General features: G+C 52.9%; 1 protein-coding gene across 2 annotated transcripts in view; it reads right to left on the reverse strand.

The window, feature by feature from the left end:
• PKD1 (polycystin 1, transient receptor potential channel interacting) overlaps positions 1-18,387 on the reverse strand; it is a 79,807-nt gene that overhangs the window by 24,063 nt on the left and 37,357 nt on the right. For both annotated transcript variants that reach the window (XM_032125741.1, XM_032125740.1), the window contains exons 7-18: positions 15,590-15,804; positions 14,508-14,620; positions 14,301-14,427; positions 13,148-13,425; positions 11,785-12,510; positions 10,625-10,756; positions 9,029-9,204; positions 8,514-8,647; positions 4,357-7,979; positions 3,252-3,398; positions 1,665-1,808; positions 502-781 (exon numbers count right to left, since the gene is read on the reverse strand). In XM_032125741.1, coding sequence (XP_031981632.1) covers positions 502-781; positions 1,665-1,808; positions 3,252-3,398; positions 4,357-7,979; positions 8,514-8,647; positions 9,029-9,204; positions 10,625-10,756; positions 11,785-12,510; positions 13,148-13,425; positions 14,301-14,427; positions 14,508-14,620; positions 15,590-15,804 — 6,095 coding nt within the window. The remainder of the gene's footprint in view (positions 1-501; positions 782-1,664; positions 1,809-3,251; positions 3,399-4,356; positions 7,980-8,513; positions 8,648-9,028; positions 9,205-10,624; positions 10,757-11,784; positions 12,511-13,147; positions 13,426-14,300; positions 14,428-14,507; positions 14,621-15,589; positions 15,805-18,387) is intronic.

Below are 18,387 nucleotides of genomic sequence, written 5' to 3' on the forward strand. Positions count from 1 at the left end.
TCATTTGGGGAAATCTGGTTTCCAGAGGCACTTAGTCCTTGGCCCAAGGCTACGGGACATCAGCCAGGCCACTTCTCCAAAGCTGGGCTCACTGTTGCTGTCTCTGCAGCTGGTTGGGAAGGTGACGGTGGTGGGAACATCCAGCCCACACGGCACAGACAGCCCCACTGCTTCATCTTTTGATTCTTTCCACATACTGTGACTCAGTTTTGGGCACCATCTTCTTTTTCCTGCACTGAAATACCAGTCCCTTCCACAAGAACTGGTCTGGCCTGGATATCACCATTCACCTACATGAGTTAGGAATTTTTAAACTGCCTGCCTGCCACAGTGAGTTTGAGAGCTCCACAATTTGGGTCCACAAAGCTGCTCATGGTCCAAACCACTGCTGAGCCCAGCCCTGACCAACATTGCCCTGGGGTAGGAGTTTGGGGTGGAGGGAACATCTGTGGGAAGAGCAGCTGGTCATGAGGAGCAGGAGGGGCTGGCAGGTGCTCTCACCTGCACACTCAAAGTGCACCTTTGTCACCAGTGCCCTGAGGGGTCCCTTGGGGGACAGGCGGCAGGACCCCCCCACAGGGGGTTGGTTGGGCAGCAGGTCGATGGAGGCGAAGCCTTCCTCCCCCGTGGTGAGGTCTGTGATGTGCAGAGTGAAGGTGTATCCCTCGCCATCTCTCAGGGCTCCTTGCCTCAGGACCAGGTTCATCCCCGTGTCGCCAGTGGATGTGGTTGTTTTGTCCAGGATGAGGGACTTGTTCTTAAAGCTGTGAGCTGCCCACCTCTGCAGGGATGGACAGGGGAAAGACAGGAGAGGTTTGGTTTGAAGCTGAAGTTATGTCCTTAAAATGTTTTCAGATTGAGTCTTTTATAAAAAGTAACAGATTTCTAGTGGGAGCGTCTGCCAAATTTGCAGTTGATAATTCAGCTTTAGTCTTGTGTGCTACAGCAACAAGAACTGGAACCTTTCCAAAATGTCTGGTGGGAATATTTCCACTGTGAGATCTACTTTAGTTTCTGGGATTACATCACCCTCCGACAGAATATTTCATAATACAGAGTACAAAACACAGGAAATAAATGAAGCACTGGTGGAGTCTCCATGGGATACTGTGTTTTATGTGCTTCAAGCTGAACGTGGCCTGGGTGGTTACCGTTAATAGCACAAACCTACGACTGTGATAACAGGAGAAACAGTGAGATAACCAGACAGAAAATGCCAGGCAAGGACATGCTGGGCTTGCTGGGAGCAACAGGACTTCCAGTTCTGAGACCTGCTTCACTCCACAGGCTGCAATGGAAGCTGGAATTAGAGGAGGGCACAAGAGGAGAGACTGAACCACCTCTACTTGAGCTGCCAGAATAATGGGCAAAATGCCAACCAGCAGGGAGAAAAACCACTTCACTTTACAGATCTCTTATAGGGAAAAAAAAGTGGCTTTTGTGTGGAAAGGGCTAGCCACTCATGGCTCTGGCTTAGAAATGACCCCACAAGGACTCAGCCAGAACCACCTGCCACTGCTTGTGGCCAGAAATTGCTTCCCCTCCTTGTCTCTACGGCAGTTTATGTCCAGGACTTCATTTCTCTTTCCCTTTCCACCCTGACCCCTCTGCCTGCCCCTTCTCCCAGAGCCCACCAAAGGTGAAGCAAAGCCTTGTGACTTTACCCCAAGCTTGGAGTCGTTGTGACAGTTCTGGCAGGTGCCCTCCAGGTACACGTAGGAGCTCTTGCTGACCTCGTAAACAGACTGAGCCTTGCAGGAAACACACTCCAGGGACACGATAGGGACTCCTCCCCTCTTGATGAATACCTGGGAAGGCAAGAGGCTCCATCAAGAAGGTCTGACACCAAAACACAGACAACAGCCAAGGACACACCCCAGCACCTGGTGCTGCAAGGAGGAATTGCTCTGCACCAGCCCAGTCTGTGCTAAGAAACAGCAGGAAGGGATTTCCAATGGATTTTGGGTCAGATTTAAGCTGCATCTCTGCTCTTACACTGCCCAGTTCTGTCACTGGTTTGCAAGAGCCACCCAACGCCAAACCGGGCTGACCTAGGTCATTCTGGATTTATTTATTTACACTTTTTAACAACATAAATGACTTCTGAAATGTCCCTCTGGTCCCTGGTGCTGAATTCCCAGCAAACCCTGCTTGTGCTGCCAGATGGGGATGGAAGAACCACCTTTTCCAGGGAGCAGCACATTGTTCCAGGCTTTCAGCTGGAATCTAACTGCACATCTCCAGACATCCACCACACCTTCCTGGCAGAGCACTCGCAGAGCTCTAGAGGCACCAGTGGCTCAGACACAACAGCAGTTGAACTCTGACCCCTGTGCTCTGTCTAAATTCCTTTAATCCCTGAAGAAATGGGCTTGTCCAGCACTGGATTGAGTCCTCTGCCCTGGCATAATGAGTGTTATGAATTCAAAGACAGTAATGAAGACATTGTTTAACACAGCAGACTCTTAAAAGGGGATAAATATCCCCCAGCACTGCGCCGGAGTGCGCTGGAGCTCCCTTCATTCCGCCAGTATTTGCAGATTTCCTGCGACACTGGAAGCATTGTTCTGCGCTCCTGCATGGAAACCAGATACTACGGAATGTCCTTGAAAGACTATCTATTTCATTTTTTTTCTTTTCATCCTGCAGCTCTGGTTTCAAAACCAGGCTGTAAGAGTTTCCACTTCCACACTGCGTCCATCTCCAATTGCCAAGCGCACCACAATGGATGTTCCTGACATAAACTGTGCGGGTGCGCTCAGCGTGGGGATTCATGGGACATAAACAATGTGCACTGAAAAAATCCTCCCTTAAAAAACCTTCCAAGGTGAGAAGAGAGGAACTGTTGACAGTAACATTAAGCACTGGCTCTTAGGAAGCTCTCTGGGTAAAACGAGGGAAGAGCCTGTGGCACGTGAAGAGCTGGGACTGCAGAGGAGCGGGAAAGGAAGTGTCCTTTCTCCTATAGAAACTTCCTTGGGAAAAGGGACTAGTTTTTCCCTGTGAGGGTGGGGAGGCCCTGGCACAGGCTGCCCAGAGAAGCTGTGGCTGCCCCATGATCCCTGGGAGTGTCCAAGGCCAGGTTGGACAGGGCTTGGAGCAACGTGGGATAGTGGAAGGTGTCCTTGCCCATGGCAGGAGGTGGAACTGGATGATCTTTCAGGTCCCTTCCAACCCAACCATCCCATGACTCTGTGCCTTAGAGGTGGCTGTGCCAAGGAGAGAAGGTGACAGCTGTGTGTGGTACGCACGGTTTGGTTGGTGGCCTCGGGACTCATCCCCTCCTTCCTGATGGTGAGGTCGAACGTGTACTCCACATCTGCTTCTAATAGAGCTTTGGATATTGTGACAATTCCTTCCTTGGCACTGAAATTCAGAGAGCACCCTGCAGCCGAGCTCTGCTTGCAAGGAGAAAAGAACTTTCAAACCCTCCTTGGTACGGGTGCACATCGGGTTAGTCCACAGCCAAAACATTCAGGTCCACACAGAGTCACTGCCACAGACCTTGCTGTGCAGTGCCACCATTGGGGTGGGGAAAACAGGGCATGTGTGGACACACATTATCCTACTCTTCAGGTTAGTAAACAGTAGCTAGAATACTCCTGTATTTCATCTGAGTTTCAAATTTGTAGTTTACAGCAATTAATTCTTCATTAAATACCTTATAAACATTGCCAAGCAACACAAAAAGCTCATGTTAAACCAACAGGTCCAATCCCCATACACTTCACATTTGCTATTTTGAGACAAAGCTAGAAAACATGACATTGTACAAAGAAAAGAGTTCCTCATTCAATCAAAAATGGTCCTGAGGTGGATTCCCATCAGGATTTGCCAGGAGTTCTCCCTTGCTCTTCCATCAGTGCAGGGTCAGACCACTTCAGCACGTGAGGACAGTGACCTGCTTGTGACCACAAGGGGTGGTCACTTGACCTCTCCGAAGTCTAACTTTGTCCCATGATGGCATTAGAGACATTTAACTGTTAATGGGAGAGGGACCAGAGCCCTGAGCTCCCAGACTGCATCAGCAGCTCCTTAACTCCCTCAGCACATGGAAACAGCAGCACTGACACTGGGAACCAGAGGCCAAATGCCAGGGAAGCAGCAATGCCAATGCCTCCACTTCCAGAGCCAGCCCTTCTGCCTTGCCCAGGGACACTGCACTGCACCACTCCTCACACTAATTTCTGTATCATCATCCCAAGCTGGGAACTCAACCTTTGCAACCCTCCTTCTAGAGCAGCTCTGTTAAAGATGCTCACAAAAGCTTCTCTCGACATCACTTCACCCCAGACAGGTTTGTGGTGGAGCTGGAGCTCCAAAATGGTCACTCTGGCTGTGCAGTGCTGCTCTTACCTTGGAGGAGGATGTGCAGGACCACTCGTATAACAATGGGGTCTGCTCCCCGTCATCCAAGTTTGGGTCATAGGATTTCTCCCCATCCAAGATTAAGTCCTGAGTGTTGGACCATACACGGTATGACCCCCCGTCAATGATTGGGACTAGCTTACTCGGGATCACAGTCACATTGGCAAAGATGCTTTTGGACAGCGGGGTGTCTCCAAAGGAGACAATAAACATGAAGCAATAGTTCCCAACTTCCAGGCCAAGCTTCGGGATAACCAGCTGGGGCCTGTTCACGTCGACATTCGGCAGCCGGATCCTGCTAGAGTCATCCAAGTTCATGCAGCTGGGTGCTCGGTAGATCTCCCACAGGTGCTCTGTCTGGTACTTGATGCACCCTCGGAGGTCAATCTGTGCCTCCAGATAGTTCCTCTGGGATCTCTTCATAACCACCTGCGGTGGCAGGGCCAACTCCACCTCAGGCTCCTCGCACTCCAGGACTTTGACGGTGACCGTGAGCTGGGCTATGAAGAAGCTGATGAGATTGGTGGCATTCACCTCCACCAGGTAATCCCCGGGGCTCAGGTAAGAATAGTTGGCCACTGCAACCCTGGTGGTTTGAGTGGAAGAGCCATCCCCAAAGCTCCACAAGAACTCAACGCTCCTGCTGCTGGGCACCACTGTGGCTTCAAACAGGGCCGTCCTGTTGACAAAGACATTGGTGGCACTGAGGGACACCTGGACTATGGGGTCTTGCACCTGGATGGTTCTGGTGATGTTGATCCTTCCCAAGTCATTGAAGGCAATGAGGTGGATCTCCAGCAGCCCTGCAGCTTCTGGAGTGTAGGAAACGCTCTCTCCTGATGCAGCAACCACGGACCGGCCTCGCTCTTTCCACAGGCAGAACTGCCAGGAGAAGGACACGCGGGAGCCGCTCCCCACGCGGGCACTGAAGCTCTTCTCCGTGCCCGTGGGAATGCCCTCCTCGCAGCAGTTCAGGAGCCTGATGTCCTGGATGGGCTCCAGGACAGAGATGAGCACCTGGGCGTGGGCAATGCTGATCTGGTTCTGCACAGTCACAGTTACCAGATAATCACCGCTCTTGGTGAACTCATGGGTGTACCTGGAGCTGTTGAGCACCACGGAGTAGTCCCCACTAATGCTCACCAGGTAACTCACAGAGGTACCTGACAGCATCCTGATCTCAAACGTGACCTGTTCCCCTGGCTCCAACACCTTCTTGCTGGCGACGACTTCCAGACCTTGAATCCTGTCCAGCACCGAGATGTTCCTGCTGGCCAGAGCCCAGCTTATGTCGTTGGATGCGTTCAGATGGACCGTGTACAACCCTGCCGTGGGGAACGTGACTGCCACGGACTGGCCACTCAATGTGCCATTTGGCACCTCCCACAGCCACGTCACTTCAGTCCCCCTCTGCAGCTCCCCCTCAAAGACCACTGTGGAGCCTGAGGAGACATACCTACAGTCCAGCTCTGCTGTCCCTATACTCAGCCCCTCGATGACCTCCTCCACACAGACAGAAACTGTGGCATTGGTTGAATTCAGCTTGTTTTCTGCTCCAACGATGACCTCAATCATTCCAGGGCTTTGGAAGGAGTGTATAATAAAGGGTTCAGAGGTGACAGGAGAGGAGCCGTCCTCCAGGTACCACACGTACGTGATGCCAGTGCCACTGGTTATGGTGGTACTTATATTCACAGAGGCATTAATAGCAGCTGGGTTGGGGAAGGCGAAGGGCTTTAGGACACCAAGGCTTTCAATGAACTCCAGTGTCCTGTTAGCAGTGGCACAGCCCAGCATGTTGGTGGCCTTCAGGTAGACAGTGTAGTTCCCAGCTTCCAGGATGCTCAAGGGGAAGGTTTTCCCAGTGAAGGTCTGCACAGCATTGCCATCCCGTTGGACCACCCAGCTGTAGGAGATGTTTGTGCCCTCTCTCACCACAGCCTGCAAATGGAGTGTTTTGTTAGTTGGGAAATACATGTCCTCCACCAGGTCACTGCTGGCCACCTGCAGGCCCTCAATCTGCTCCAGGACGTAGACGTAGATGCTGTCCTGCAGCGAGCTGATCTTGTTCTCTGCCGTCACAATGACGTTGAATGTGCCCACAGAGCGGAAGGTGTAGGAAATGGTGGAGGAGCCTTGGATAGGAGTGCAGCGATCGCAGAGGATCCACGAGTAGCGGATGGCTGTGCCAGCCACCAGCGTGGCTACAAAGCTCACGGAGCCATTCAGTGGCACCACTGTCCTGCTGGCATTGACGGTCAGGCCAAAGAGACGCCGTTTCACGGTGATGTCGATGGCAGTCTCGTTGGAGCTCACATCGTTCTGCCCCATCACTGTAATGCTGTAGTGGCCTGTGCTGTTGTAGGAGTGGGTGGCCACTTGCCCAGGCTGGACAGTGCCATCCCCAAAGTCCCAGCAGTAACTCACTTTGGTTCCATTCATGCTGGCAGAGAACAGGTAGATCTGGTTCACCTCCAGAACATCTGTCCCGTTATATTCAATCTTTGCAACCCCAACTGGCTCCTGGACCTCCACAAATGCCGTGTCATTGTTGAAAGAGACATTGTTGGAGACGGTCACCGTGACCAGGAAGACCCCTGTGTTCTTGTAGGTGTAGGTCACTTCAGTCCCACTTGACCTGGTGGATTCGTTGTTGCCAAAATTCCAGCGGTAGCGGTACTGGTAGGGAGGCACGGCACTGACCTGGAAGGTGGTCTCTTCCCCGAGCCTCACGAAGTGCTCGGAAGGCAGGAGGGTGACATTGAGGATCTCCGGCTCCACACAGACACTGGTGAAATAGTGAGCCTTGTTAAAGCTGCTGGAGAGGGTCAGGGACAGCGGGAACGTCCCGCTCCGGGTGAAGTTGTGCATCACCACAGGGTCCCCACTGACTGTGACATTGGACGAGCCATCTCCAAAAGTCCAGTCAAAGACGTACTCCTCAGGATTCCCTGTCACGTAGGCAGTGAGCTGCACATCCGGGTGCTCCAGGATGCAAGAAGTGGGCTCTATTCTGAGTACTTCCAGGACAAATATCCGGACAGGAACCACCTGGGAGACAGAGTTCACAGGATTCACAGCTGTCACGTTCACGGTGCAGTTGATGTCCTTTATGTACACGTGTTCCACCACTGGCACCTGACTCCTCAGCACTGTCCCGTCCCCCATGTCAAATGTCCAGGTGATGCTGTCCCCAGTCTGCACAGAAGCGTTAATGGTGACGGCTGCTCCCAGCTCTGTGGCCTCGTCCGCGGAAACGCGGAGCCCCGTTATCTCCTCAAACACCTGGTAGCACTCCACGGTCTCCACGCTGCTCACGGTGTTGTTGGCTGTCACGGTGACGTTGTACACCCCTCTGCGGGGGTAGCTGTAGGTCACGGTGGGCTGGATCTCCGTGAGCAGGGAGGACCCGTCCCCGAAGTCCCACGTGTACACGACGCCATACGGGGACGGCAGAGGAGTGGCTCGGAAGGTGACCAGCCGGCCCACAACCAAAACATCCTCCTCTGCCTCCACCTTCACATCGATCAGGTAACTGTGGACGTGAACTGGGCTCAGGTGGGTGAGGTTCTCATACTGGTTGGACACAACAACCATCAGGGCATATTCTCCTGCATTGGGAGAGAGCAGAACAAGGGCAGTGTGAGGACATGCCTGTCAACAGCTTCTCAGTGCTGTGGGGGGTGTGACAGGGCTGCAGGGGACACTCTGCTCCTGTGCTGTGCACACCCTGGGCTGCCCTGCTCTAGCCCAGGACCAGCAGGAATTACAGCAGGTCATGTGTGTGGGGATCAAACACCAAGAAAGGAGCCAGTCCAACAGGTAGAGAGAAAAGATTTTCTTTCTGCTCACCCACAGAACAGACCCTCCCTGCTGCCCACCCCTCCCACCGGCCTGGTGCTTGCCTGCCCCTCCCTCATCCTTCTGCTGAGACTGCCCAAAAAGGGGCTGTGTGTGGTGGACCTGCTTCTTACAGAGTGGCCAAACTTCCCCGGGAAATGGAGTTATAGAGGATGGCAACTGCTGTTTGCTCAGGAACGAGGCAATGACTTCCAAGCTCTGGTTTTATTGGAAGGTGCCTCATACACCCCTCACACCAAAAATGCCTGAGCCCCTTCTTCCCCAAAGAACTTTGTTGAGCATACCTGGGTCTTGGTAGATGTGTGAAACGTTGTGCTCAATGACAACCTCATGGACATTGGGATCAGGAACAAGGAAAGACTTGTTGTAGGGAGGTTTGAACAGATATGTCTCCTGGACACCATCTCCAAAATCCCACCTGGAGAAACAGGCAAACCATGTTACACTGCACAACAGGAGAATCATGGAAATCCCAGAGGAACCCTTTCAGGTCAGGGCTGGGTTTTCAAAAAAAAACATAGGAAGCAGAATGTGAAGTATCAAAGCAGTAGCTGTGCTGAGAGGAGCACAGCACTGGGAAGAAGAGGAAGAACCCAAATTAAAGCAGTGTTGTAACACTTTAAAAGAAAAGGATTTCAGCCTGAATGACAGATATGTGACTGGCCCCCACTCACAGGGATTTCACACTAACTAAAGAGCAGCTGAGATGGATCAGCTGGCCCTGGGAAGAGAAACAGTGCAGGCAAGGTCAGATGTGCACAGAAAGATCTTAAGTTTGGGCAAGCAGCAAAGGACTCACAGGAACAGAGCCTCCACAGCCGAGTCCACGTGAACCCTGGCGCTGAGCTCCACGCTGCTGTTCTGGGGCAGCACTGGCAGGATGCCCACCACGCTCAGGTTCTTCATCCTGTTCATCATCTCCACCGTCACGTTGTAGTTGACTGTGAAGTTGCTGACGTGGTTGGAGGCGGTGAGCTGGGAAGGACAGTGGGACAAAGAATGGGTTTGGGACCCGTTGTGGGGATCACCCTCTGAGTGGGGCTTTTCTGGACTGAAGAAGCACCACCAGGTAGGTAAGCAGGTCAGGGCAGAGAGAGTAGCCACATCTTCACCACTACAGCCAGTCCAAGGAAGGACTGGTGCTACAGCAAGAGGACGAGGAGTTTCTCATCCTGAGGCTCCTCTGGCTCTGAACTTGCCAGCTGCCCCTTTGCCTGCTCCAATGTGCCCTGCAGCTCCAGCTGCTGAGCACAGGCACCTGCTGCCCCAACGGGACAAGAGCCATCCAATTTCCTCAGGACGGTGGCAGAAAAGTGGCTTCAAGCACAGCGGGGATGGGAGAGGCTCATAAAACCAAGCACACGAAGTGCAGCTCCAGGATCCCAGTGTGGTGGGCACAGAGAGGGAGAGCAAGGCTGGGCAGACGAGGGAAAGGGACACAAGGGACTGAAGAGACATGACAGAAGTAGAGCAGAACCCTCAAGATCTTCTAGGCATGTAACACTGACAAAGCATCTTCCCCTTCTCACCTGCAGGAGAGCTGAGCTGCTGGCAGAGGGATCCTTCAAACCCACTGGAACAGACCTCCCACCCCAGCAGGTAAGAGAAGCTCGTGTCTAGGCTTCTGTGGATCTGCTGCACCAAACCCAGAGCCCCCCAGGCTAATGGCACCTTGGCAGCTCTGTAAGTGAAAGCAGCCCAGGCCCTCAGCACAGTGCTTCACCCAGCAAATTAGTGCTGCACCAAGCAAATTAGTGCGAGCGTGGCCTTGGGGCTGGGCTGGTGTCTGCTCAGGAAGCCGAGTCACCCTGAGAGCAGATCCAGCACCTTGGACCAGAGCAAACTCTGCAGGGCATGACACACAAAGATATTCTGGCCAGAGATATTCCTGGTCCACAAGAGACACCTCCCTTGGCCCAGACTCTGCTCCATCCTTCTGGGGTCATGGCGAAACCCAGCATTCCAGTCTGCATCAGGAGAAAGAGAACAGGACAGAGAACACAGGAGCTCGTGGGAGAAGCTTTGTCCTGCCTATGGAAGTCTTATGATGCATCCTGCCTCTTCCAGGTTCTGAATCCAGATCTCCTGTCTGCCAGGGCAGGGGCTCCCTGCTAATTCCTGCTAGAGAGGAGGAGGAAACACAGACACTCCATGAACAGAAAGGGGAACTTGGAGAAAAGAGGAGAAAGCAAAGAGGAGGAACACAGCGAAGTAATGTAAGAGTGGAAGAAACTATTTGCATTTGCAAGAGCAGCTCAGTGAGAAATAGCAGACGAGCACAGTGAAAACCTCAACTCAACTCTGCCTTCTCTCCCTGCTGCCTTTCCTGAGGAGTCTGTGGGATGAGATGGAAACCCAGGGGTGAAATGGTATCATGGGAAAGGCCTTGGCTTACCGAAAGCTTGTACACAGCTGGGCTTTGGTAGATAACGTTGAAGACAACATTGTAAAAAGTGAAAGATGGCTTATCATCTACTGTCCATCGGAAAGTCACATCTGACCCAGCCTCCATCACAGGGATGTAGCTCTGAAAGGCACGAGAACATTTCACACTAGTGCAAGAGAAAAGCATTCCCAGCACTTCCCAGGAGATCTCCAGTTAAACTGGAGAGGAAGCAGAGCCAGACTGGGAGGCCCCCACACCTGCAGTGCCCTCAGAGCATGGCAAAGAGGTGACAGATCATCTGTGGCTCTGCTGCTGATGGAGAAATGCAGACCCTGACTTCATAAATCCCCAGCAGAGCTGGGAGCAGACCCCACACTCCCTGCTCCCACAGCCCAGCACTCCGCTCCTGTGATCAGGTCTCTCTTGCTAACTAAAAAACCTTCTGAAATCTCTGCAGAAACAGCCTGGCTTTAGCTACACCTGTAAGCTGAGCCTCTGACCCTCGTCCAGGGATGGTGCCTGACCCAAAGGCTGAAGGGGTTGGACAGGGCAGGTCCCTCACTCCAGCAGTGCCTCCTGAGCAGCCTGTGGCAGCAGGAAGGGTGAGACTGAGAGGTGCAGGCACAGGATCTGCCAGAAGCAGCCAGAGCTTGTACAGAGCATTTGGGGCAGTTACTGAGCAGCTTCCCAGGGCTGTAGCTCTGGGGATGGGGGACTGGAGAAAACAAGACTGCAAACACCAGAGGAACTCGAAGACTTGGAGGGGCGAAACATTTTTACAGCTTCATCCAGCTGATGTAAGGATTTAGCAGAGCAAATCTAAACACCTCAAGGACCGACTACCTCAACAAGGCAAAACAAGGTAAATACTGGCCTTTCCTAACACCCCTGGTGTCCCGGGAAACTGGACAGACAGTATTCTCTTGCAGGAGGCACTGTCTTACCTCGGGGGGTCCAAGGGGATGTGCAGCTGAGCTGCCTTCCTGCTGGAGAGCAGCAGCGCTGGTGCCACATGCTGTGTCTGCAGCAGTGCGGGCAGCACGGCCTGGCAGCTTAGCAGCAAGCAGTGCTCCCCTACCCCACCACCCCCGAGCCAAACACACCCCTGACAGCTACAGGCGAGGGCTAAACCCACGAGGGATAGGTTCAGAGCAGCAGCCAACACTCACCACCCGTGTGTTCACCAACACTCTGCTCTCGGGGTCGGGGGTGGCCCTCAGCCCGCGGATGGGCTCCTCCACCTTCACCGTGACCGTGATGTTCTGGGAGCTCACCACGTTCTCCGCAACGAGCACGTGGGTGCTGACGCCCTCCCCGAGGCCACCCAGCTGCACCACAGCAAACCAGGTGTCGTTGGTCTCCCTGGCACACAGCAGGGCCACGGCCGCCGGACAGGTCGCCACGAAGGGCACAGTGCGGTTGTCCCCCAGCCAGCTGGCAGTGGCGTTGACCCCCGAGGACAGCTTGACCACGAGCGTGGTGTGGTTGGTGGGCAGGTACACCCTGGAGCCCTGGGGGGCGGGGTGGATGACGCGCAGGCCGGACACCCGGGAGGCCACCTGGAAGCTGCAGGAGAGGTTGGCACTGAAGACCCCGTTGTCCACGCTGGCTCGGACCGTGTAGTGACCGGGGTGCTCCAGCCCTGCGTTGTGGGGGCTGAGCACTGGCACCAGCTGCTCCTCGGCGTAGCGCACCCAGACAGAGCACACGGTGCTGTTTGTCCTGGGGGGATCCACGGAGCCGTCGGACGGGCCCGATGCCCACTCGGAGGAGTTCCTTCTGTACACAGAGGTGGCACTGGGGTGGCACTGGAGGAACGACCCCGAGCTTGCATTGTGCTGGATACTGAAAACATCCCCAGCCCTGACAAAGATGTTTTCTTTTCTGAATGTGACCTGCAGAGAGAGGAGACATTCTTGGATTAATGCCTCACGTTAAGAGCATTCACCCTCAACTTCTGCCCAGGCAAAATGCTGGATTTCCTGCCAGGTGGGAACCAACAGAAATGGTGCAGATTCCAACACAGCACGGGGAGACCTTTCAGCACTCCACCCTCCTTGGCCTCTCTGAATCAAATGTGCCAACACAGAAATCAGCTTTATACTCCATCTCCACTGTGTTAATGCCACAGGAACAGCCCATGGAATCTGCACAGCCTTTTCATGGAATCATGGAATGGTCTGGGTGGGAAAGGAGCTTAAAGCCCATCCTGTTCCATCCCTGGCCATGGGCAGAAACACCTTCCACTATCCCAGGTTGCTCTAAGCCCTGACCAACCTGACCTTGGACACTTCCAGGGATCCAGGGGCAGCCACAGCTTCTCTGGGCAACCTGTGCCAACTGCTTTTGACCCTTCTGACCAACTGTGCTTGGCACAGGGGACTACAGGGAAACCATGGCCCATGTGACACTGGGCACATTCCAATGGACTTCAGTGGCTCCATCTGCCAAAGGGGAACAACCCAAACTTACCCAAAGCCCTCAGGAGAAAACTGCCCCACTTACTCACTGGTTACAGCAGTAAACACTGACCTGATACTGGGAAGAGGGGCCAGCTGGTACTGTAAAGAGGAATTCCTTGAGGAGTTCATAGCTGGGCTGGCTGTCGTTGGGCTGCAGGGACCCAGGGGCAGGGCTGATGCCAAAGGAACTGTTAGCACACTCAGTCCCATTGCAGCAGTTGTTGTGGGATGAGCACAAATTCGTCAAAGGACACCACTGGAAACCAGGAGGACATTCCAGCAGGGTCCAGTTCCCGTCATCCTGAGCGCTGGGGAATGGTTCTGTAGCATTGTTTTCCTCCTGGTAGTCTGGAAGTAGTGAAAGAGAAATCAGTGATCACCACTCTGATGAGTTACACTACTAATGCACTTCTTTGCTCCAAATTCACCATTTTTTCCACTTTGATGATGGCTCCATTCTTAGTAAAAGCTGCAACTGCAGCACATCCTGGTGCTATGTAAGGGTCCAGTTTTACTGCAAAAATCCACCAAGATCATTAAAGCCAAAGCTGTCTCTTTTCCAGTGAGAACATACCAATTTGCACTCTGAAAGGATCTGTGCTCCAGCAAAAGCAAGTCCAAGTGAAAGCAAGAGCTGGCCTTGACATTGAAAACACATTAAGCAACTTTTCTGAAGTTAATGTTTCCATGTCAAAGTATCAGCTTGTCAGTGTCAAAAAAGATCCTTTTGTAACCAGCCAACCCTACAGCTACAACAAACATTCTGCTGCAGAATTAATTGTTGCCAAAACTGTGACTGTTGGGCTGTTGTACAAGGAGTAAATGGCTTTTTAGATTATCTCATCCATCAAGAAGAATGGGCTCAGGAAAATGTTCTTCCTTGTTAACCCGTGGGGCCAGATGGACCAGAACACATTCCCATTTGACATGAGTTTTCACAAAGTAAAAAGTACAGCTCAGAAGATTAATGAGCTTCTACACATGGTCCTTACACTCACATTCTCCTCATGCATTTAGAGACATTTCTCCCTCTATTATTTTCTCCAGGATAACCACTTCTCCAAGACTTTCCAACCCTACTTGTTGATCCTGCACTTTAATCTCAAAAAAAAGAACCAAATCTCTGAGTGTTTAAGGTCAGAGGACCAGAGGGGCCACAAGGCCAGACCCAGTTTGATGGTGTCACCTCCAACAATCCCACAAGTGTCGAGGAGAAGCCTCACCTTCCCCATCCATCGGTCTGTGCAGCCGGAACCTCACTTGGACAGGCTGGTGTAGCTCCTGTGTCACAAACTCCAGGGCAGTGAGAAATCCCTGGTGCCTGAACACCAGCTCCGGGAACTCCAGCACCTGCAGAACATGCACAGCTCTCACCTGCCCATGTCCCCAGGGATCCCTGGGCAGCAGCAGGATGAGAAAAACCCTCTCACCTCCTCAGCCTGCCATGGAGCTGCCGGCACAGCTTCACTCACGTTCCTCACGGCCTCGTGTGTGGCGAACACAGCGTCTCCCTCAAAGAAGTTTTCGGCATTTAGGAGAACTCCTGTTTACAAAGGAAATATTTGAACAAAGCCCATGAGACTCAGCAAGGCCTGAGGCCATTCCCTCCACCCTGTGAAGCTGCAGCAGGGCTTGGACCACTCAGGAGTCTGTCCAGCTGTACTGGAGGAGCAGCTCTATAATCCTGTACCTTCCTTCTCCTTATAGGTGTCTTGATTTCTTTCTCATCCAGCACAAATAACATTTTCATTTGCAATGTTCAGCAATTTTGACTTCTAGGAACTGTGCAAGTAATTCTCCCTTCCAACAACTAATGATTTGCTTGGAATTTCTGAGCACAAGGAATTTCTGAGCATTCCTCATCCTCCCTGTGCCCCTGGACTTTGTGGGAAATGTGGCTGTGACCAGCTGGTTTCCAGCAGTGGCAAACACTTGTGGCTCTCTGGGGACTGGGCTGCTGCCCCCCTGACCAGGCCAGTGGCCTCTCTGGCCATGGCTTTTCCTTCTTCCCTAAATCTTCTGCCCCGTTTCACATCCATTCTACTTCTTTTTCTTACTCCCTACACCGGTGTAGAAGGTTTGGGAAGCTGCACACCCATAAACCCGGAGAGCACACACCACATCACACCTCACCTCATCATCTTTTGAGCCACCCCAGCATCTCCCAGATTACACAATGAAGGACACTGGGCCACCAAGGCAGCACCATGGCCTCAGATCCTGGCAGCAGCCAAGACTGCTCAAATAAGAGGGAAAAGCTATTTCCAGTGCTTTGCCTTAGACCTTTGCTCCTCTCTCTCCTTCTCATGGCAAAGATTGGAATAAACCAAACTCTTCCTTTTGGGCTAAAGTTGGCTTTCTGGAAGTTGGGTTTGGGAATACTGTTGCAAGTCACACTTGTTTTTTGGCGATGGCCTGGATGAGCCTCTCCGTGCATGCCTCTTTTTCCATGGCAGTGCCAGTGAGGGGACACCAGCCCACCCTCGGTGCCAGCAGGGCAAGCAGAGCCCACCTTGTGGCTTGTACTCGCAGACGTAGCTGTGCTTGGCCATGCACAGGTCCGTGTTGCACTGGCCCGTCGGGCCCATCCGCACGCAGTGGTCAGCGTTGGAGGGATGGGGTTCTCCTGGCAGCCAGTTCTGACAGCTCTCCAGATTAAATCCTTCCCCTCTCTGCTGCGCTCCAGAGCTTGCAAAATCATTGAATCCAATCCAGACATCGAGGCTCCTGCAAAAAAAAAAAAAAAAAGAGGGGGGAGGGGGGATTTCAGGAAATCACGAGTATTAGAAAGAGCTGGGACAGCTGCCATCTATGGTTCTCTCTAAAAATAATAACAACAGCTCCATCGGGGTGTCATGGGCTGCATTTCATGAAGCCTTTTAATTATTAAGGAGTTTCAGTATCCACTCTACCACCAGAATCTCAGGAACAGTCCCTCCACAGCACAGCACCGCTCTGCACCAGCCTTCCCACCTCTGTCCCAAGATCCTGGTGAGGGTGGGGAGGCCCTGGAACAGGGTGCCCAGAGAAGCTGTGGCCACCCCATCCCTGGCAGTGTCCAAGGCCAGGTTAGATGGGGCTTGGAGCAACCTGGAAGAGTGAGTGGAAGGTGTCCCTACCCATGGAAAGGGGTGGAACTGGATGAGCTTTAAGATCCCTCCCAGGCCAAACCATTCCATGATTCTGTGACCAGCAGGTTGACTTGAGCCTTACCCCTCTCCGAGCAGAGCACTCTGTTACCAGGAGCTGCCCACACTGCAGCTGAAATAACCCTCCCAGATTCTGCCAAGCCTGTTTTGAGTCATGACCCAAGAAAAATGATCTGGTCACACAGAACTGTCTGGTAAAGCTGAATCCCTTAGAAAACATGTGCTTTTTCTGTGCAGACCTGTGGGATTTACCGCCAGTCAATGCTCCACTGCAGGTGGGACCGGCACCAGTGCAGGATCAAAGCTCAACAGTGCCAGGTCTGGGAGCTCCTGCTCTCCTGGATGCAGCTCCTGGAGCTGATCAGCTCCTCGGCCACCACGGAAAGGCAGCAGCCAGAGGGGACAAGCAGAGGCTGAAGCACTGCAGGCAGCTGAACCCCCCACACACAAGAAACTGCCAGGCTCCTTTTAGGAGATAGAATGTCCCTGCCCCATTTGGAAACTGGCTGAATCCCTGCAGAGATCCTGGTGGAAAGTGCTGAGAAGTCTCACAGTTCTGGAGAACTGTTTCTAATCGCACCCAGCAGAATGGGAGGTGTTTGTTCCATATTAACTTCTATTAACTTCTCTGTATTAACATCCTGTACCCTTCCAAGCTCTCAGCTCCTTCTCCACGCTCCCTCCTGCAGGTGGAAATCAATCCTGCCACGCCCTTGCCTGCCCCAGCGTGCTCCCAGGGTGGTACCACGGCTCTGCAAAGCGGACTGGGGAGATAACTGGTGATAAGTGGTGCCTCTCCACCCCCAGGCTCATGCCAGATGAAATGATTCATGAGGTCATGCTGAAAAATGATGACAAAAATAACTTGTTCCGTGAATCAGTAGTTTTCACTGCAAATGAGATTAAAAAATAAATAAGGGCTGTGTTCTGCTCCTGAACCACTGGCAGGGAATAAGGGAGAGCAGGGTAGGAAACTGCCTGCCTGCTGCCATCAGGAAAACTCAGTGGAGATTTTCCTTTTCTAATTCTAGCTATGATCTAACTGCAAGTCATCAGAAAAAAAAAAATGTAAGAAAGGAAGGAATAACTAAAAGACAAGCTGCTGCCTGGCTCCCACCCTGCCCCACTGCCCAGCGCATTCCATTGCAGGGGGAACAGGAGGACTCTGAACACCCTCTTTTGAAGCAAGATGTGAGCTCTCCTCTACCTCTGAGGAAGGACTGAGCTGCCTTGCTGGGGCAGGAGGAGCAGAACAGGCCTGGGGAGGCTTGGAAGGGCAGAGGGGCAAAAAAAAGTGGGGTCCCCTGGATGGTCCCATCCTCTGCTTCTGCAGGCAGGAAGGGACCAGCTCAGCACATGCTGCTCCTGGGGAGGCCATCCCATGTCAGGAGCAAAGGAGAGGAGAGCTGCTCAGTGCCCTAATGGGAAACAGCTTCCTGCTTCTGTCATCTTCCCATAAGAAACTATGGAAGCTGCACGTTCCAAAATCCTGCAGCTCGGCCCATTGGCCTTTTCATCACCAGGGAAATCGCATTCTGGAGCTGCCTCCTTCATGTTCATCTGCATGGATTAATAAAATAAATATATGGACTAGAGAGGGGTGGGAAGGAGAGCGCTGTGGGGCAGCAGCTGGGGAACAGCCCTGTTCCCTCCAAGGTCTCGTGATTTCTGTGTGCCGCAGCCCAGCAGCTCCACACGCAATTCCTGCCACATCCCAGCACCCAGTGACCAGCTCCTAACCCGTGGAGAGGGACAGCCTCCCTTCCCCAGAGCAGGGACCACATGTTTGCAATCTCAGCATCCAGCCCTGTGTGAAGGGAACAGGGCATGGATACAAGAAGGGGCTGTCAGCCCTTGAGCGGGAGCATTCAAAGCTGATGTCACACGCAGCTGTTCCCTTCCATGTGCTTTCTGGGACATGTTTGTGAAGAGCCCATCTCCCACAGCTGCAGCTGGGAGTGCTGACAGGGCCGTCAGGCCCTGAGAGCTCTCCTGGTTGTCCTCCCTCCCCCAGAATGACTTGCTGGAGAAAGGGCACTCAGAGGGGCGGATTTAATCAAAGGCTGACACTTGCAGCACTCTCTGTTTATAAAGCCCAGTCCTGAGGTGGAGCAGATGCTGCTGGAGAGGAGCACTGATGTTTCCCAGGATGAGAGACAGG

The sequence above is a fragment of the Corvus moneduloides genome, chromosome 16, assembly GCF_009650955.1.
Source record: "Corvus moneduloides isolate bCorMon1 chromosome 16, bCorMon1.pri, whole genome shotgun sequence".
NCBI classification, from domain to species: domain Eukaryota; kingdom Metazoa; phylum Chordata; class Aves; order Passeriformes; family Corvidae; genus Corvus; species Corvus moneduloides.